Below are 22,666 nucleotides of genomic sequence, written 5' to 3'. Positions count from 1 at the left end.
CGAATCGTTGGTAGCTTCACTTTTAAAAATAATAATCACTAAAAAATTTAATTTGTAAAATGACGATTCGAGCTTTTTGAAGCCAATTTGAATAAAGTAAATTTGATTTGATTTGATTAAAAATAACAATATTTCGTATAATTTTTTATCCTCCATCTTATTCTGTCTGAGAACTTAATACACTAGATACATAGATAGGTATTAATAATTCACATTGTTTATTAAAGGGATGTTTCTGATACAGATTACCATACTTCAGTGTATTAGCTTAGGATATGGGATATCAGTCAGTCAGACTGTCATTTTATTAAATGGTAGTCATATCTAGAAGGTCACAAATATTTCATCGTAGACATATTGGACACTGACGTTATAATTAACGGCTAAAAATTCGAAACTATAATTCAAATTATCATTTTCATAACCATTGCTTGTTGGTGATAATTCTATTTGATTTTATAGTACGAAGTTATCGATGTACTCTACAATGGGGTCAAAAGTCGAGAAGATGTGTCTCAGAACGGGTTTTAGAGGGGTGAGGGGGGTGACGTCATCGGAGGCTGCGACAGTATATAGGAGATGAGCACGCGCATCACAACCAAGTAATTTTTGATTTGTGAAGACTTGTGTGACGAATAAAGAATATTATTTTTTATATAAAAAATGCTACGCGGAGTATTTTTAGCTGCTTTTGTGAGTATTCTTTTTTATTTATATGTTTTGTGACTATCGAAAGTTCTAGAATTTAAGGTTTAAAACATTTCCCTTATTTTTTAAAAATATTATTTTTATATTAAGTAATATTTATATTCACTTATTGTGTACTGCGCATTTGTTATAAATGATTATGATAAATAATAAATGTAATAGTTTATAAATATTATGGATCCTTACATCTGTCAGAAAAATTTAATATTTTTTTGTATAATATTTTAAATAAAAGCTATATAATAGTAATGTAACTATAATAAAAAATTAAACCTAATACATAACAGTCACTCTTTATTATATATTAAATTAATTATTTAAAAGAGATTTCCTTATAATTAATAAGAACGTCAATAATAGACTACCCAGACAAAATCGAGTACGCTGACCACTGAGCAAAATCAGTATTAATCGTAAAACCAGATTAAAAAGTCACGCACATCTTCCTTATATTTTATCTAAGCGTAGTATTTGAATAATAATTGTTAAGTAACTCAATTAAAAAAAAAAAAAAAAAAAAAAAAAAACGAAAACTACGCGTCTATGAATCTTAAGCAGTTTTACAGGACGAGATAAAGACTTTAATAGAGAAACAAAAAGAAAAACTAGGACAGAATTAGACTCGCTTTTACAGGATAAAGACATTATTAAAGAAACAAAAGAGAAAAGCTAAGACTTACTAGGACTCGAAATATATAGTATTATAAAAGAATTTTTTTTTTTTTTTTTTTTAATTTACCATAATCTCATTTATCGAGGCACAGTAGGATATATTTTGTACAAAATATGATACGATCTGACTGGGGAAGTACCTCGACCTTACAGAAGATCTCAGCTAAATAACACTGCTCTCCAGCAGTGCTGTGTTCCTGGTGAGAAAGGTGACCAGAACTCTTGAGAATTCACTGTTTTTAGTTGCGGAGATATCCTTCTGGTATTGCAAACATCCTTAGGGTATGGCAAACATTTATCACCAGTTTGTTTGTTACCCTAGTGATATAAAAAGTCATATACGTATTCTGAGTAAACTTCGTTTGTCCACCTGTTAGATCTCAAACGACATAGCAACAGATGAACAGACGAACACGACCGTCTTAGTAATTAATGCGTAAGTTATTTGTTATTGTAATTTAATTGCGCAAGTTTCGGCTGGGGAGCCCTACTAACGTGCATCAAAGGAAATAATCAAAATTCTTAATACTCATACAAAAAAGAAAAACTATGCATAACACGTTCAACTCCTAATTAAATGGTTTTTTTTTTATTATTAAAAACGTTTCGACCGTTTTCAACAAAAACTTTATTTGCAATAGGATTGTACTTTTTGCGTATATTTTACTCGATGTCTGCGTCGTAATAAAATAGTTTTATACAATGTTTTAAGTGGATTTATTATAATTATTAACTTAATTTGCACTGAGCAGTAGTATGTAGTGACTGCGTATAAAAAGGAGTACAGAGATCATTGCTTACCTACGTGTTAAAACATTTATTATTATATTGTATCTTCTGTTGGTTGTCGTTAAGAAATAAATAAGAAAAATTATTAATTAATTTGAATATATACTGCTATAGTAACGAAAGAAAATACATGACGACAAGACATAAATAATATGAATCAGTGCGGTTGAGATTACAAACCTTATTGGTAATCCCAAAAAGAATTTAAAAAAAGAACAGAAATTAAAAAAGTAATAGAACAATTGGTCACTATTTAAAAAATAATATCGTGTAAATTTTTTTATTCTAAAACATTGATAAAAAGAGCTATTTAAAGACACTCGAATTACTCAATTCAATTTAATTGATGAGAGTTTTCACACCGGTGTCATTAAGCAAGTATTGAAGGTCAATGCGAACTTAACTCGCTTCATGTTGTTTTTTTTTAAATCATATTAAGTGGTAGAGTCCTTTATGTATATTCTATCAGCTAGTGCATTTTCAGTGGGATATAGACAAAACATTATCTTCTGTGGCCATTAAAAAATAATAAATATAATTGTGTTTTGTTGTCGATAAAAAAATTGACAAGTAAATACGCATTATACATAACTCGGAAAGTACTTGTTAGATCTCAATTAAATTTAAATTGGAGCACATGACACGCACCACATTTCGATTAACGAAATCATCAAAATTGGTCCATTTAATCAATAGTTCCGAGGTAACGAGAAGGTGAACAGATAAAAAAATACAGTCCGATGGAGAGCCTCCCCATTTTTTGGAAGTCGGTTAAAAAGCCTCGAAATTTCTAGAAATATTTACAGGATTACGGTATAGTCTTCCTCTCGTTACGCAAACATTCCGACTCAAAATATATATATACTTTTCAGTAGCTAAAAGTAGCTACACATAGTTCAATAAGACAAAAATATAAAATAAATAGCAACATTTTATCTAATAATAGTGTTTTATTTTCAAACAACCTTCGGGTGAGTATAAATGAACAAATAAATAGACCTAAATACATTACACCAGTAAACAAACAATTACAGTAAACACGTAAATACATTACAGTTTTGTACGATACAATACAAGGTGAGTTGAACGTTATCTTTATGTTAGTACTTGTTGTAGGAACAAAAATTATATTTAGAGACTTTTTAAGACTATAAAAATTACGCAACAATTTATAAAATCAAAAAAATCAAATTAAAAACAACTTAATTAAATAGGCTTCAAAGGCACCTGCGAATCGTCATTTTACTAATTAAAATTTTAAAAGTGATTATTATATTTAAAAGTAAACCTACCACCGATTCGGAATTTAGATTCTGCAGTGAAGAATCGGCAAGAAACTGCAGTTCTTCTATTGAAAATAATGTATAAATTGTGTTTTAGAACAAAGTTAGTAAAAATTTATACATGAAATATAGCGTAACTAAGTCCACGCATCTCCTGCACCGAATAATACAAAGCGTAGATACGCTTTGTATTTATTTCTTTATTTAAAAAAATATAGGTTAATGGATTAAATATAATATAGGTTTAATGGAATAACAAATTTAGTGATTTATTTGATATTATAATACCATTTTGTTGCATTGTTTATCATATTCATTGATTTTATTAATTTCTGTAAATAAATAAAATAATAATGTAACACGAATAAATTCTCGACATTTGTTGATGTAGTTCTGTTGCGTGTTAAAATGTTCGATGATTTTAAATTCACATATTTATTGAAGAATATTAAATCGAAACATACTCAATAAAAAACTGTACTGTAAACTAATTTATTTCAATGAGTTATTTGTACCGCGTAATATTAAACTCACAATCAATTTACGAAAAACTACCAATGAACTTGTAACTGTAACATAAATTACAATAAGAACTTACCAAAAATATTCAAAATATTCACTTTAAACGAAATTTTGTAAAATATCTTTAAAATTTAATAATTTAATAACATTAATTACTATAATTTTGTTTGACATTTTTCATTTAACTTCAAAATAAAAATTTTGACAATGATCTGAATTATTTTATGACGCGTTCGATTGTATAAAATGAGTCAAATACAGATATATAAAAGTATAATATGATTATATTTCCCTAATCCTTAATAATATCACGAAAGTAAGTTTGTTTGTTACCTACGCTTTCACGCGAAAAATTCTCAACCGTTTATCCTAGAACTTTGTACACAGTCATATTATTATCTTGGAGGTATTACAAGTAACAAAGGTTACTTTTTATTAAAAAAAAAATGCGAGCAAAGCCGCGGGTAAGAGCTAGTGTATCTATATACTAAAAATGTGTAATTTTTTATTCGTATGTCTTATCCTTTACGACTTAATTGTTATCTTTTATTTTAATTGTTTCTTGTACGTCTTGTTATCTACAAAGAAATACTGCCTTTTTATATCCAGTTCTATTCTATTTGTTTTAAAAATATTGAATTACGTATTAAATTGTCCAGTCGAATATACTGTTATTTTTTCTATCAAAAATATTTTTTGTGAGTGGATATAACTAACACTGGTTTAACCTTGCTCGTAAAAAATGTACAGATTAAAAAATTTGTATTGTAATAGAAAAATAATGTAGAGTCGGACCACGTCCCAGCTTTCAATCATCGATCTGTAGTCTTGAGTCATAAATCGTCTATAGGTAAGCGTAATTGTCGATCTTAATTTGAAATAAAAAAATAAAATAAAATACATTGCTCGTAGACTTACGCTTGACAACATACCTGATAGAAAACAAAAGTGAGAACAAGGAACGTGTTTATATTCTACTATCATTACATAATACAAACAAAGTCGCTTCCCGCTGTTTGTATGCTTAGATCTTTAAAACTACGCAACAGATTTTGATGCGGTTTTCTTTAGTAAATAGAGTGATTCCAGAGGAAGGTCTATTATTATAATACATGCATAATAGGCTTACAATGCACAGTAGAGGAACACTAATAGTTTTTCAACCGTGCGAAGCTAGGGTGGGTCGCTAGTTATTAATAAAATGATAATGATTTGTACACTGTGTTACTTATTATATCATAACAATTAATCATGTCAATGATTATCGAGATGTTAAAAGCTACAAACTTCGTTAGCGCTTTGATTGAACATGACGGTAATCGGCTACTCTACATATGAATGTCTCCAACACCAGACGTATCACAAGCGCGTTGTTAACCTTAACGTTTTTGGAGATTATTGGAGTTGACTCCTTCAGAATCGAGTTTACTCCCTGAACGAATGACCTCGTTACGTTTTGGTGCGCTATCTATCGGAACCCAATAGGGTAGATGGCGCTGCGTGGCGATGGCGAAACGTTACGACATTGATTCATTTATTTAACATTTGATATGGTATTAATCTTCTTTTTAGACTAGTAAGCCTTTTTTGTGCCTATTTAGACAGTCGATCTGAAGGAGTAAACTCCAGTCGTGCGTCGGTGCTGACACAAACTTTTTTTTTTTATAATTTGACTTCTAATTTTAGTGTTTTGAACAAACAAAATCTACAGTCTTATTATTTTTGACTTCATACAGGTTTTTATAAAAAATGCGTGCTATAGTTTATGGCATATTATTTATTATTTATATTACATTTTCTCTGGGTTTATGTCTCGTTTATGGTCGTTAAGCCATTGATCGTATTTTACACGAAACTAATAAATAATAACCTTTATTCGAAATGAAAGACAAATTTAACTTAACATTTTTATGGTTGTAACATTTTTTATTATATGATAAACATTTAAATATTTGATAAATTATAACTTTTACACTCCCGTATGTTATTATATATGCATAAATGTATATTTTTATTTTTATTTTTTCTATCTTGAACTTTGATAATTACAAATACTAAAAACTTTTGAAGTTCAATAATATTTTTACGTTTTAGTAACGCCTTAATTCTGTAATTTTCAAGGAGTCTGCTATTTCAATTGCAGCACATCACACGCTAGACCACGGTAGTTAACTAGAGATATCATAATTGATACTTATTATTTTAATACATATCATCATTAAGCCAGTGAATAAATAGATTGTAACAAATGTACGAGTAAGAGTGCTTCAGCCTGTAATATCCCACTGCTGGGCATAGGCCTCTTTCCTCAAGTAGTAGAAGGATCAGAGCTTAATCCACCACGCTACTTCAATACGAGTTGGCGGATATATTCCCTACTATGAGTAACGATCAACAGTTTAAATTGCTCTTCGAGGCACGGTGGGATTACCCTCAAGGACTAACAACCAGACCGGAAATATATTTGTATATATACGAGTAAATATCCACTCCGAGCGGGAATCGAAGCGCGCGACCGTCGGTGTTTAGGCACCGCCGACGCGGCGCTCGCTTTAATCAAACAAAACAAACAAATAAACTTTTCAGCTTTATATTAGAAATATAAATGTAATATATTATATTATTAATAATTATTTTAATACGCATTATTTTTTATAATTTTTTTTTCTCTAATATATATAAAAGCGAAAGGTCACTCACTCATCACGAAATCTCCGAAACTATTACACCTACAAACTTGAAATTTGGCAGGTAGGCTCCTTATAGGACGTAGACATCCGCTAAGAACGGATTTTACGAAACTCAACCCCTAAGGGGGTAAAACGGGGGTTGCAAGTTTGTATGAAAGTCCTATGTTTTTGAAGTAAAATACTTGAAATTTAAAATGTATGCTCTATAGATGATGAGAAGGCGTCCAAATAATGTATCTCTAGAAATCAACCCCCTTTTGGGGTTAAAACGGGGGATGGTAGGTTGACTCACTGATCACGAAATCTCCGAAACTATAACACTTACAAACTTGAAATTTGGCAGGAAGGCTCCTTATAGGGCGTAGACATCCGCTAAGAACGGATTTTACGAAATTCGACCCCTAAAGGGGTAAAACGGGGGTTGGAAGTTTGTGTAAAAGTCCCATGTTTTTGAAGTAAGAGACTTGAAATTTAAAATGTATGCCTCATAGATGATGAGAAGGTGTCCAAATAATGTATCTTTAGAAATCAACTCCCTTTTGGGGTTAAAACGGGGGATGTTAGGTTGACTCCCTCATCACGAAATCTCCGAAACTATAACAGCTACAAACTTGAAATTTGGCAGGTAGGTTCCTTATAGGGCGTAAACATCCGCTAAGAGATGATTTTACGAAACTCGAACCCTAAGGGGATAAAACGGGGGTTGGAAATTTGTATGAAAGTCCTATGTTTTTGAAGTAAGAGACTTGAAATATAAAATGTACGCTCTTTAGATGGTGAGAAGGTGTCCAAATAATGCATAGTTATCTATATATATAAAAGAGAAAGGTAAATAACTCACGATTCACGAGAAATCAAAAACCGCTGGATGGTCTATCCATCCAGGTTGGACAAAGATAAAATTTGGCAGGGAGGTAGATTATAGTTAGCAGATGTCCGCTGAGAACGAATTTTACGATATTCCACCGCTAAGGGGGTTTAATTGGGGTTGATAGTTTGTATGAAACATATACAGCCTGAAAACAAAACTAAAAATGTTGTGTATAGAGAGGTTTTATAAAAATAACTATTAAATTATACTAAATTGTGCCTTTTAAAAAGTTATAAGCATTTCAAGTGACTGAAATAAAAAAATAATTTGCGTTAAACATCTTAATAGTAATGCATATCTTCATAACCACGCGGATGTAGTCGCGGGCAACAGTTAGTATATTATAAAACAAAGTCCCCAAAAGTGTATGTGATCGATTCGCTCGAAATCTACAGAACGGATTTTCATGCGGTTTCACCATTGGCAAGAGGAAGGTTTACGGAACGGCTAAGCCGATTTTGAGGAGAGTTTCACTGGAAGTTTACCGGAAAATCTTTTTGACACACTAATTTCAACGCGGGCGAAGCCGCGGGCACAGCTAGTAAAATATAAAATTCGTAACATTTATCTGTAAGAAAGCCTACAGACCTATAGGAAAAAAAGATAAATAAGTCCTGATTTTAACATAATCATATTAACAGCTTCACCTTTATTATATTGAACTTTATATAATTACAAAATATAACTGTGGGAAACACATTTTTTATTTATTGATTATATTGACCTATCCGGGTTACATCAAAGGTCAAATAGAACGTAGATATATTATTACAATATGGTAACAAAAACATAATGTAATTAATACTTCTTATTATTCAAAAAAATACTAAACAGGTTGTGTGATGATCAACTCATATTAAACAATATAAATTAATAGTTTGTTTTGCCGCCATTGAAAAGTATAAAGTAATAAATACTCTTTGGTCAACGTTGTCTCATTTTTTCCTTCTGTTAGAGTTGCATGATTTAAAAATGTCGTTGTAATCTTTAAAGAAACGAAAATCATAATTTTTATTATTAATTTAGTACTTTATACGTTTTATTAATAACAGAATCTGTTTCGTTTTTTTTCATTAATTCAAAAATTAATAAGATAAAATGTAGTACTCAATACCCACAATTTTTGTCGCTTTGCTTAATACGAGTATATTAACAATGCATTTATTTCATGTAGGGATGAAAAATACATCAAAAACATCGGATACGAAAACACACTTTACTAAAATATATTTTTTTCACAATAGTTGTTTTTGAAACGTAAAAAAAAAATTACGTTTAATGAAGATACACAATTATTATTTTACAATAACTTATTTAGGTTACGAAGGTTCGAAGTTAAATAAATAAACTTACAGAAGACTTAATTGTTTAGATAGATTTTAGTTTTTTTATAATGATTTTTTTTTTTTGTGATGTGCGCACAACGGCAGGCCTTTATCATTTTATTTATATAGATATAGGGAAAAACCTGAGCTGCTTTTTTTAGTGTACCAATATGAATGTAAAAAAGCATAGACTTTAATTACATATATCAATTTTATCATTAATCACGTATAGGTATGAACGTGTTAAAAACATTTAATTTCATAAAAAAAGATGTTTTTAAAATTGAAAACCTATCGAATGGCCTTCAAATTTGTTCGAGTTTATTACATTTGGTTACTGTACACATTTGTTTATGCTATACAATTGGTAATTTTTTTTGAGTGACACTAATTTTTTTTTTTTTTTATAAGGCACTCTGTACAATATTGTATTGATTGAATTGAAAATGTGCGTATTACCTATGTAAGACTTCATTTAACGATATGGATTATTTTTTAGCGTTTCATAGATATTAACTTTAAATCGTCGTGTTTTTAAATCATGGCACAGAATATGTGCGTACATTTCTTGCTGCAGCAAGATCTTTTTATTTGCTGCTATTTTTCTCTTTTATTTTGTTGTGTGCAAAAAGTATCAATAGAATCCTATTGCTATGACACTCGTTTCCCTGCTTATGCCACAAGCATGCGTACCTTTGGATCCTTAAAAATATTATCCTTAAGCATGTACTGTGGCAACTGACATGCAGATAAAAATAAAAATAAAATATTATTAAAAATGATAACCAACTCGCACTTGACCGGATATTTCTTAAATTAAATATTAAAGTTGTAATTCTACGAAACGAATGTGTAATCCTGCGGCCAAGTGTTGATCTGAGTCAAGGTGAATGTGAATTATCACAAATAGGTGCGGTCAAGTTTACGCAAACTGCGCACACTGTCCGACTTAAAGCATATAAGCATGTAGGTATTATATAATTCTGTCATAAAATACGCTGTTGAGATGAACTGATAACTTTGTGCAGTAGAACGACAGTACTCGTTATTAATTCTGCTTGTATTTTCCTACTGCTCAGCAAAGTTCTTTTTCTACATATAAAAGAAACATTGAAGTCTAATTAAATTTTTGTTAAGAAATTATTTGAAAAGTGCAAGAGAATATCAAAACTTTTTTATAATTTATATCAATATTTGTATCACAAACAATGTTCAACTTTTTTATATTTAAAAAGGCGGACAATCGAGCATAAAGCGCCACTTTATGTTAAATGGTTTTATCGTCCTGAGATCTGTAATATTAGAGGACCTTAGGGATTGCCGGAATTTAGGGAACAGTTTTCCGGATATCTTTAGGTCTTGAAAAACCAAAAACTAGGTAGGTGTATATGTTTATATAGTTTTTGTTCCGCTTGGAACTTAAAAAGCTGACCGATGGTGGGATAACCATTAAACTACTGGCTTTAAAATAGGTATAGGCACAGGCCGAAGACGGGCAGCAGCGTATTCGGTGCGACAAAGCCAGCCTTGCGCTCACCAACCCGCCCAGCGTGGTGATGGCAACACACATGAGTTCACGCCATTTTGGCGCGAATCTGTTTAGGCCTATATTCAGCAGTGGACTGTGATAGGCTGAATTGATGATGAGTGATGATATATATTTATTTTAAATTGTCTAGACCATTTAATCTATGTAAGACGTAGATCGCATTATAAATTGCTTCGTTGTTCTTGATATTTATTATTGACAGATCAATTTAATATTCCGAGGACACCCTAAACATGAAAATGTCAACTTACTCGTATATTAGATGATGTTTTGTCGTTTCCGGACTTATTGATTTGTTGGTTTTAATATATCGATAATAATTCATAATAAAGACGAGCGATTCATTTATTATAATTATATTTCAAATTTAGACACAATTTTTATCCGACTTCAAAAAAGGAGGAGGTTACCTACTCAATTCGATCGTATATTTACATATATAGCTCACAGCTAAATACTATGGTGTTACAGGCGTATATAAGCTACGATAATCGCTTACCATCAGGTGAGCCGTACGCTTTTAGCCGACTTAGGTGTATAAAAAAGTATCAAATAAAAACAGCAGGATGTTACAAATATGCAAAAAAAATTAATTAGTCTATACGCTACTAAAATTATGTAGTTGTAATAATTATCACAGCCTCTCTGACTTATAAAACATATTCAGTTTACCTAACTAGGCATTATATATTTATTCCACGATTTTACTGTTGATTGGGTATCTTCATTTCAAATTCACTTGTCTGTAATTTTGCGTCTCCGTGTCGTAATGTCCCCATTGTTCGAGAGTACTAAAACTGCATGTGTCTTACAAGACAATATGTCGAGATTTAATGATATAATTAGGTACAAAAGAATATTAGCTTTGTGAGAAATTATGAGTACTGAAGTTGATGAAATGATCGTGTTTATAGGTTTATTTTGTGTCAAACTAGTTTTTTTATTCATTAAATTTTAGTGTATAAAATTTACAATACATAAAATAATAAAATTTGCTGTCGTAGTTTTATTATACATATTCATTGGTCACAGACGATGTACGATTTTTCTTTCAATACTTAAAAATATTAACAAAAATACAAAATCCATTTGTAATGTTTATACAATTTAAGTAATTTTTAGCTGAAAATATTTATGTAATGTTATTTTAATTTAGTTTATCCGCGTTGTTTCATATGCTATAAATGCGCATACCTATTAATGCGCTAAGGTTTAAGATGTTTCCCTCCCTTTTTAGAAAAATCCGCACAATTATTCAACATAAATTATATATCATTTTATAGACAATTGCTTGGTCTACCGGCGACAGCAACAAAAAAATTCGTTATTGCTTTTTTTGTAAATTAATTAATTATTAAAATTATATATGTAGATATAACGTCTACATGATTGGCGGTCGGTAAATTTTCTGTTCAATTTCAAACCAGCTCACGTATAACTTTTTCCGTTATTTTGTAGAGTGATAAATATTATGCTTATTTAGTGCGAATTAATTTAATTGATTATTTAAGTTATTCGCACGGGTATTGCTAGTCTTATTATACATAAAGTTATCTTTAGACTAATTATAGGACGAATTCAGAACACCACTGAAATATATGTTTAACCATAAGTTTCAAATCATAAGACATTTTTTTCCTACTCAATTATCTATCTACAAAAATATTATTATGCTCGGGATTTTTTGGGTGTGTATATAAATAGACCTCTTACACAGTTTTTACTGTAGATATTTATGTAAAAAATTCATTGTAAAATTACGACCGATTCTGCATGTAATGGATACAGATGGACTTAAATTACTTATTTTCGATTTTTTTTCTCCCAACCAAGGTTATTATCATCGTCATTTGGCTTAGCATATTATTTGAATACCTGATTTTAATATAAAGTCATAATGATTACGACCTTCACCTTGAAATCCGAAATTTACGTTTATCACGCTTCGAATTGACATCGCGTGTCGGGTCTTCGTTAAAAAGTAAAAGTGTTGGACGAATAGCTATTAGATAATATTAAACAAAATGGTCCATGAAAAAAATATTATTCTTTTTTATTAATTAAAATTAAAATTGAAATAAGATTTTAACGTTTTCTAATCGTGTTTATTATGCAATATGTTGGAGTGATATTGAATTTATTGTATTTTTTAAACGTGTGCTATTGAAAAATGGAAGAGCCAAAATTTATTTTCAAAATTTTGACCTATGACTGTATGAATTTTATACATTTTTTCCTTTATTTTAAAAACACAGTCACCCTCTTATTTATAAGGAAAACGGTAAATAATTTTGTTTGTACTCATGATAATTATTAGAATTATTATTCAAAAAAGAACTAATATGACTCGGCAAACGTTGTCTTGCCGCTAAACGCTATTTAAAAATAGGGGTTGATCGTAGAGGGTTGAAAATTTAGGGTTGTATGTATTTTTTAATGTTTTATCACAAAAAAATTAAATATAAATCATTTATCTAAAAATTAAAAAAAAAATTAGGGGTGGCCTACCCTTAACATTTAGGGGGACGAAAAATAGATGTTGTTCGATTCTCAGACCTACCCAATATGCACACAAAATTTCATGAGAGTCAGTCAAGCCGTTTCGGAGGAGTTTAAATACAAACACCACGACACGAGAATTTTATATATTAGATGATAACTTTTTTATACAATTGAGTCAGCGTACAAGCGTAGGGCTCACCTGATGATAAACGATTCCCGTAATTTATAGACAGACACCTGCAACACCAGAAGTACCGCAAGCGCGTTGACGACCCTTCTCCCCTGGATCTACTACTCAACACAGGAATAAAACACCGCTTCAAAGCAGCTTATTTAGCTGAGATCTTCTAAGTTCGAAATCCTTCCCCAGGCGGGCTATTCCAGATTTGAGCAGGAGATTTCCTGCTTTGCCCTAACTCAGTATAATAACTATGATTAGTAACTTATTCCTAATATAACTTAGCCTCAGTTTATGTCATCACGTCACGTGATGCAACAGAATTGCTAATATCACCTCCTTGCACGAAAAGGTGTTGGAATTCGCGAGAATTCACACGAATACATCTTGATGCTTACTGACCAAGGATTTAAAGTCACGTTGAGAACGGCCATTTTATTAAAAATATTGCGAGCTTGATTTGTATATTACTAGCTGAACTTTTTTTTTAATTTTTTAACTTTATAAAACTTTTATATTCTTTACTATTAAAAACAAAATATATGATTAGCATTTGTTACTATTTCCTTCTTATTGTAGCATGACATTTAAAAGCCTTAAGCCTCACAAACAGACAATTTAATACAAGAACACAATAACAGAACTTAGTATTTAACCGCAACGTAATTTGATAACATATAATTATGATATTAAATAATAAAATACGCCAAGAAATAAATAAAAAATATTTACTCTTTGACCTGTACAGGAAAAACTAATTAATAAATTTATACGCGGTGAGTTCATTACCCATTTTAATAATGATTCATTTAATATATCATTTTTGAATAAAGACCATTATGAAATTGGAATACGGAAATCGTATGCGCAATGATTAATTTTTTTCTGTTTTTTTTTTTTAAATAATTACATACTTTTTTTTTAAGGAATAAAAGTCTTTTTAGTAAAATATTTAGAGACGTATCGCGTGAATCATCGAAATATCCGATCACGATTGCCAGCCTTTAACATCCAATTGTTGGACACAGGTATGTATATTTATTTAAATTAATTGTGCAACTGCACCAAATAGCAGAAGGCGGATTTAAAGATAACCTTAAGCCGTAGAAAAATAATAATTTAGTACAATGTAATTATTTAAGTTTTTTTTTTGTTTGAATATTTTTGTATCTGGAAAAGTAGTAATAAGTCGATGAAAATAAAATCATTTTCGTTTTACTTTTTAAAATTGTTTATTGCTCCATTTTTTAGTGTGCCAGTAATTATATTATTTTGGAAACCATTAATTACGGACATAACAAAAATGTTTTTATCAAAAAGGTTTTAATGCTAAATCCTAACCAATAATTCAAGGCATGTTTCAAAGGATTAGTTACACGACCATGACACAAACCGTCTGAGAGTGTCACTGATATTTTTATATACGGATCAGCATTTGGCGATTATGGTAATTAAACCCAATAGTTTTTTTTTTAAATATATTATTGATGAGTCAGTGATGCGTGTAAGATGTACTACGTAGTGTATTTGTTATTTTTTAAAGTTAATGTTGAAGGTATCTACATAATTATGCGGATATTATACCGGTCTCATCCGCGTTGTTTTATATCTGAGCTACTATAAATAACATAACAACAACAATACGCTTTATTGTACACCAAAACAGAAATATTACACAGCGAATTGATTTTTTACAAAATATCATAAGGTACAAAGGGCGGTATGATCACTGAAAAACGCTATTTTATGACATTTATTTATAAAGAAACAATGACCTAATCTATACTAATATTATAAAGCTGAAGAGTTTGTTTGTTTGAACGCACTAATCTCAGAAACTATTGGTCCGATTTGAAAAATTCTTTCAGTGTTAGATATCGAGGAAGGCTATAGGCTATATTATCACGCTGAGATCAATAGGAACGAAGCACCAATGAAGAATGTTTCAAAATCGGGTTTTTTTCAAGTTACTATTCCACGCGGACGAAGTCGCGGTCAGAAGCTAGTATGATATAATAGACAAGATAGTACCATCACTGTAAATTTGGTGAAGAAATATAATTGTTAAATTCGAGGTACATAAACTTTACTTGCATAGGAAGGTACGGTAATTTTTGACATGATATAATAACCTAACCTAATCTAACCAATCCTAAAAATAAAAGAATAATAACAAATGCTAAAAGCTCGATCGAATAGGAGCGAGTAGTTGGAACATTTTTGATTTTAAAACAAACAATTTAGATATGAACATTGTAAGTTAAATCATTATGCAAATAGAATTCGCAAAATAATCTTAACATGTTTTTAATGTCGTCGCAATTCAGTTTTTTTTTTCATTAAATTAATATTCAGTATTTCCAGACAGCATGTTTTTTTTTCTTGATTTATTAAAGAAATAAAAAACGTTACATGCATGGAATCTAAATTTACGTTAAGATAACATTAATACAAAACTAATTTATTAAGAACATTAAGGCGGCCTAAGATGGGTCGTGTACGTAATAAGAATTAACGATGCTAGGATATCTATACTCTACTTCGGGCCGTCTTCTTCGGTTCGGGTCGGTCTGCTTCGGTTCGGGCCGGGGCGGGAACCCGGTCCTGCTAGAGACCGGACAGTCCCCATGGAGGAGAAGTCTGGTCTTTTCGCCGAGGCCAGCTTGTCGCTGGAGGGATCCTGTTGCCAGCAGATCCGGGACCCTCCAAATAAAGCGGCTGAAGGCTCCCGCAGGGATTTTGGTCGGTATTGCACCCCCAAGTGCTGTAGCCGACAAACGGTCTAGGAATGCCTACCCGGGCATCCTGGATATCACCCGTAAATGGGTTCCCCTGCTATACCAAAAAAAAACGTCTACTAAGTAGAAGTTATTGGTGTGGAGACGAAAGCAGAACTGCTTAGAGGAGAATTCTTGACCAAGCCAAAGCATATCCGCGGCTGTAGTAATAAAAGCAAATAAATAATTAATATAAACTAAGATAGGCATCAGCAGGATATATCCTGCTCAAATTCTGGAGCAGACTGAGTGGGGAAGTACCTGAACCTTAAGGGGCTACACTACCTCAGCTCGAATTCAGATTTCACCCATACTAAAAACACATGATAATTGAGAGCGCTTGGTTGTTCATCCCGCGAATTATATGTATTTTCTCCCCACAAACATTACAAATAGTTATTTTTTAAAAAACGCAACATATAAAATGTTCTTCATACTTATTTCAATTACCATGCTTAATCTCAAGTCCATAACTTCTATATTTACTGAGATATTAAGGTTTTAATACAAAAATAGAGGTAACTTTGCGATTTTTTTGTATCGAGAAAATTTTATGGAATCGTGTTTTCGAAACATATGAAAGATAGTTTATGTCCTAAACTTTACCATACATAAATTTCAAACTTAAATATTCAGTATTTTGGAAGATATGGACATCTTGCCGAGTGGAAAATAAGCAATTTGAGGTAGGGTACACTCTTAAAGCAGATCACAACTAAGTAATAATACTTCGGCTTAAATAGTGTTGTGTTCTTGTGGTGAGTGAGGTGACGGAGCTTCTGATGTTGCAGGCGTCTATAAGCTACGATAATCGCGTACGCTTGTTTTGCCGTCCTAGTTGTATATAAATAATAACAATAATAATAATAATAAAGCCCCCATCACCTACAGTAAGTGTCAAAGACGATTAATATCACTTCCGCAAAAACACATCTCAGAAATCATTACGTACCTATTCGTAATATTATATAAATCAATTTTATTTCGTCTCGTATATGTATGTTAATTTAATTAGGGCTCCTTTTATGTTATGTTACCTTCAAATCATATGTATCATAAAGAATTATGTAAACACTATTAAAATCAATACTGTTATAATGTCATTCTATTTTTATTATAATATGATCAGTTGCAATACTTACCACTGCAGCTTGTAACATCCTTCTGCTGGGTACAGACCTCTTTTCCATACCACCTATTTGAAAGATACCATAATTACGTCCCACAAATTGTGCCATAAAATGTCATTAAATTACAATTTTAATATCTAAGCTCAGACGTAAAATGGCGGTGTAGTTAAAAAAATGCCTTAAAAGTACACATAAATGTCTATAATTAAAGTTTAGCCATCAAGTGGCAGTAAAATCAATTTTGCCACGAAAAAATATTGCATGATAAATAATATAATTTTATATTTTTTTCTTTATTATATATTGTGTATGAAAAATTAAATATGACAAAGCGAACTCATAAATTGAATCGATTCGCAAAAATTTTTTCAAGCGATATTTATTGAGACAGCGAGTTATATTCAAACATGCAATAAAATATCTTAGAATGTTATAATATCGATAACAATGTATTTTAAATTTCAATATAAGGCCATTAACCTTGCCACTTACTTGATGATTGTCGGTGGATTTGGGACAGATTTGTTATGAATTATTTTAGAATTTTTAACCGACTTCAAAAAAAGGAGGAGGTTACTCAATTCGACCGTATATATATATTTTTTTTTTTTTTATGTATGTTCGGGGATAACTTCTTCGTTTATGAACCGATTTTGATAATTCTTTTTTTGTTGGAAAGGAGGTATTCATAGTTTGGTACCATGATAAGGAAACCAGGATCTGATGATGGGATCCCAGAGAAATCGAGGGAAACTTTCAAAAATCGTAAGGGTGACTAGTAATTTTAATCATGTTTTCATTAAGCACTATAAAGCACTACTATTTAATAAAGGTCTGGAGTCGATCTGATGATGGAGAAGAAAGATAGTCGAGGGAACTCTTCAACAATTTATAGCAATTACCTGCTGTTTGAACTTAATTCGTTTCTGTTGATGAGAACTTTGCATATATATGAATATGTATGAGTTATAAGTGCCATTACAGTCTGATGATGGAGACAAAAGTTAGTCGAGGGAACTCTTTAACGATTTATAGCAATTACCTGCTGTTTGAACTTAATTCGTTTCTATTGATGAGAACTTTGCATATATATGAATTATAAGTGGCATTTCAGTCTGATGATGGAGACGAAAGATAGTCGAGGGTACTCTTCAACGACTTATAGCAATTACCTGCTGTTTGAACTTAATTCGTTTCTATTGATGAGAACTTTGCACCTATATGAGTTACAAGTGCCATTAAAGTCTGATGATGGAGATGAAAGATAGTCGAGGGAACTTTTCAACGATTTATAGCAATTACCTGCTGTGTGATCATCTGTGTCGCAGGACCAGGTTTGATGATGGAGCCCATAAACACTCGAGGGAATTTCTCAACAATTTACAGCAGTTACCTTTTGCTGTTTGACGACCGCTTTGATATAATGGTGCATGTGCCGTGTCGGCGGCGCCTAAACACCGACGGTCGCGGGTTCTATTCCCGCTCGGAGTGGATATTTATGTTTATACAAATATTTATTTTCGGTCTAGTTGTTAATCTTTGTGGATCTCCCAACCTAGCCTCGGAGAACACGCTAGGCTGTCAGTCCCGGTTGTTATTACGTACACCTGATAGCGAACTTTACTCATAGTATGTCGACGCGTTAGCGCAGCGGTCACAGCACCGGCTGTTGCGCTGGCGTTAGTGGGTTCAATCCCCGCGCACGACAGACATTTGTATTGGCCATATAAGATGTTTGTCATGATCTGGGTGTTTGTACTTGTGTATTGTGTATGTTTCCGAACCCCCGACATAACAGAAAAAGCATCCTTGTTAGGTCTACCCATCACTAAAAATTGTAAAATAAAATAATTTTTAACAAAAAAAAAACCGACTTCAAAAAGGAAACTAAAAAGTGAAAAATAAATTTACTTAGTACAAATTAATTCGTATTTTGATTTAGTTAATCAGAAATGATTAAATAAATATTTTATAATTTTGAAGTTGGTGCCAAGTAAATACTACAACAACCTGGCTACAATAACAAATACAAACAACACACACACACAACAAACAAGTAAAAAAATATTATTAGATATCTCAAAACAATAACAGAATAATAAAAGTATTCAAACTAATAGTCAATGAAACAAATTATGAAAGAAAACTGAATACAACTTACGAGTAGATACTAGAGTAGTTATTGTTTTACTTGGCACCGACTTCAAAATTATAAAATATTTATTTAATCATTTCTGATTAACTAAATCAAAATACGAATTACTTTGTACTAAGTAAATTTATTTTTCACTTTTTAGTTTCCTTTTTGAAGTCGGTTTTTTTTTTGTTAAAAATTATTTTTCTAGACTTATCATTTTCTCTTTTGTATAATGCAAGGATACTTTTGAAAATAACTATTATCTAAAGAAATTTCTTAGTCATATAAGTTGAATAAGTATAATAAACTAGCGGACTCAGTGTAATTCGTACCTTAATTTTTTTCGTGAAAACTTCGTTATTTTTTATACAAAACTTTTTCTAACGATTACGAACAAACATAAAAAACTAGTGTTTTTTAGACCCAACGACTGAAATAAAACTTAGGAAACGTAACTTCTTCACTAAATTATATCTCCCTTTCAACTTCCGTTCGCCTCGCCCCATCACACATTTCGTCACGCTCTTGTCACGCATTCACCAGCTTACTCCTCAAGTCAAGCGTGCGTAAAGAAGTTTTACTTTTATTTTTTACCGACTTCAAAAAGGAGGAGGTTACTCAATTCGACCGTATATTTTTTTTATGGATGTTCGGGGATAACTTTGTCGTTTATGAACCGATTTTGATAATTCTTTTTTTGTTAGAAAGGATATATCCCAGTACCATGATAAGGAAGCTAGTATCAGTGATGGAATCCTAGAGAAATCAAGGGAAACCCTCGAAAATCGTAGTGACGACTAGTGCGTTTGTTTATTTTTCTTTTGTCTACTTACGCTGTATTACTTGTCGATGTAGTTGTAGTTGAAGTCGGTTTTTTTTCGTTAGCGAGCTAACACAATTATTATAGATATATAGAGTATTCGCACAAAATTTCGTTTTTTAATTGTACTTATAAATTACTGTTTTGCAAAAGATATGTGAAATTTATTCCCAAGATTAGCAGGAATTAATTCGCATCAGAAGCGACGTTGCTTTTGACCGTCTTAATGTGTCTCTGTTATCTGATCTTCAATGATCGATTATTGCTTTTAAGGTGTGGCAAATATAAAATAAATTTTAGAGTATTGATTTAAGAAGAGTCTGGATAAAACAACCTTTTTTTAAAAAATAATTTTTAAGACGTTCAAAATGTCTCTATTATGTAAAAAAGTTAGTTATGGAATAATTTATTTTTATGTTATGTTTTTATTGCCAGCCATTTTATTAACCAGCGTGGAATTCAGAAAAACTTATCACTAAAATAGATCTACTATCTTTGTTTTTCTTTTTAAATATGTTGTTTAAACTTCGAAGTCGGTAGCCAAGCAACAAAAGCAAAAGCTTATATAGGCGGATGAAATTAAAAAAAAAAATGAGAAATTGAATGAGAATAAATCGATCCTGAAACATGATCTCATTTTTATTAAGGCGGGTAAAATATGTTTTTAAAGGATACTATTTTTAAAGCAAACGTATACATAACGTTTGACGTTTCTTGAGTGAACTCATTTAAATAAATTTTGTTTCGAATTAGGGTCTTCGTTTCTTTGCGTTTTGTTAATGGGATCGATAACACTGCATGCGCATTAAAATTACAAAAATATTCTCAGGAATTCCAATTTTTAAAAATAATTATTTTGAACGAGTCACATTCGGTTTCTGTAGTCGCTTGCAGTGTGCTAATCCATAGACAACAAGTTCTATGGCACTAACCATATCATGTATGTTTACACTTTTCTTTACAACAATAAGAAATTAACAAAAAAGAGACAAAAAATTCAATCGAGAAATACTGCCAGCATTCTTAGAACCATTCCACGGGACATGAATGCAACTATCATTAAGTAAATAGTTCTTAAGTTGAAAAAATTAATATTTAAATTTTATTATTATAGAAATGAAGATGTTTTGATTGAAACGTAGTAAAATCTGGTTTGTTACTTCGTTGTATGAATCATACGTATTAATAATTATATTTATTTTTGCTACGAACTTTGTTTACGGAAATAATTATTGTGAAGATACAATCACATTTTACAGCATCGAATCGATTTTGCTATACCATGTTCAAAAGCAAGACCGCATTTGAACATCTTTCTTTATATGTGCAATCCCTATTTTTCTTCGTCGTCGCCAACAAAGATTGTTTTTTTTTGATAATTTTGAGTATTATTTGATTATTATACATTTTATGCTAGATATATTTCAAAAGGACTTTTGAATCATTTTACAAAATAACTACTTGACTTTTATTTCAAATACCCGTTTAAAACCGTCACTCATTATTTTAAAAATCCGATTTTTTTTATATAATGTCATAAGATGAGATTATGACGTGCCACTAATTACATTAATGTGTTAGTGCTCTTTGTAATTATCTTCTTATTAATTTATTGCATTCTCGAGGAGTCTGTGCTTTATTACTCTCACAAAATGAAGAATACGGGTAGAGCTTACTTTTAAACTTCAATATTTTTTTGTTAGTGGCATAATATGCGCAAACCGCGCGATGCCAAACATATATTTAAAAAAAAAAAACTTCAATATTTTTTATAAAAAATGCATTAATAGCCATAAAATACATACACACATACTGTTATAGTAGAAATAATCGAAAAAAAAATTATGTTGGACGTCAATATGACATGATAGCAAAATAACGCGGGAACCGCTTGACGAAATAACCTGTTTTTTATTATGTCAGGAAATTATTAACTAAGTAGCCTACTAAATATGAAGGCTTTTAAATTCTTCGATTTTTATCATCATATAGAATCAGAGCTGTCTGTGATTATTGGCAAGAACCAAATCAAATTATCGAATTACGTTAATTAGTTCCTAAGCATGCTACTAGAAAGCGCTGTTGAGTATAAGCTGCAAACAATTTTCAAGGAGTGGTGAGGTGTACACTTTTCCATTTTCGAAATATATTTTTCAATTCAAAATATAAAATATTGCGGCTTAAAATTAAGGTTTGCTATCAATGCTTAAATTCATTGTAAGTCCCTTAGCGTTGCCAACATTAAATAATAAATGCATTTTTAAATAAATATGACATCTACCCAGTCTCGGCATTAATTTTTCCTTCCTTTGCTTGGGATGCCATGGACAAATGGCTAACTCAACAAAAGTCCGCCGATTTCACCACACAATGTAAACTATGTTAAAATTATGTTTAATGATGTACCTACTTGTGGTGTACAGTACAGTATAAATGAATAAATAAAATACAGAAGTAACTGACGTTATAAATATAGAGATATACCTATCTAGTAGATATAACTTTTATTAAAAATAACCCTTGGCGGATGAAAAATTAAGTGTAAACGGATATCCATACTAATGGGATGACGACATACTGAGGTTACGTTTGTAATCCGGTTTGGTTAATGACTTATGGTCTTGAACTCTTAATGATGACACTGTATCGAATATATTTATAATAATTTATATCATTATAATTTTTCATTATGATGTAAGAGATTTACGTTACA

General features: G+C 31.0%; 1 protein-coding gene across 1 annotated transcript in view; it reads left to right on the top strand.

Annotated features, from left to right (window-relative positions):
- Positions 1 to 648: 648 nt before the first annotated feature.
- LOC123654431 overlaps positions 649 to 22,666 on the top strand; it is a 35,179-nt gene continuing 13,161 nt past the window's right edge. Inside the window, exon 1 of the mRNA XM_045590335.1 lies at positions 649 to 693. Within this exon, the coding sequence (XP_045446291.1) occupies positions 664 to 693 (30 nt within the window). The 5' untranslated portion in view covers positions 649 to 663. The remainder of the gene's footprint in view (positions 694 to 22,666) is intronic.

Source organism: Melitaea cinxia, chromosome 6 (assembly GCF_905220565.1).
Source record: "Melitaea cinxia chromosome 6, ilMelCinx1.1, whole genome shotgun sequence".
Taxonomy (NCBI): domain Eukaryota; kingdom Metazoa; phylum Arthropoda; class Insecta; order Lepidoptera; family Nymphalidae; genus Melitaea; species Melitaea cinxia.
The sequence above is the reverse complement of the archived record's forward strand: the minus strand, read 5'-3'. Positions and strand labels throughout refer to the sequence as shown.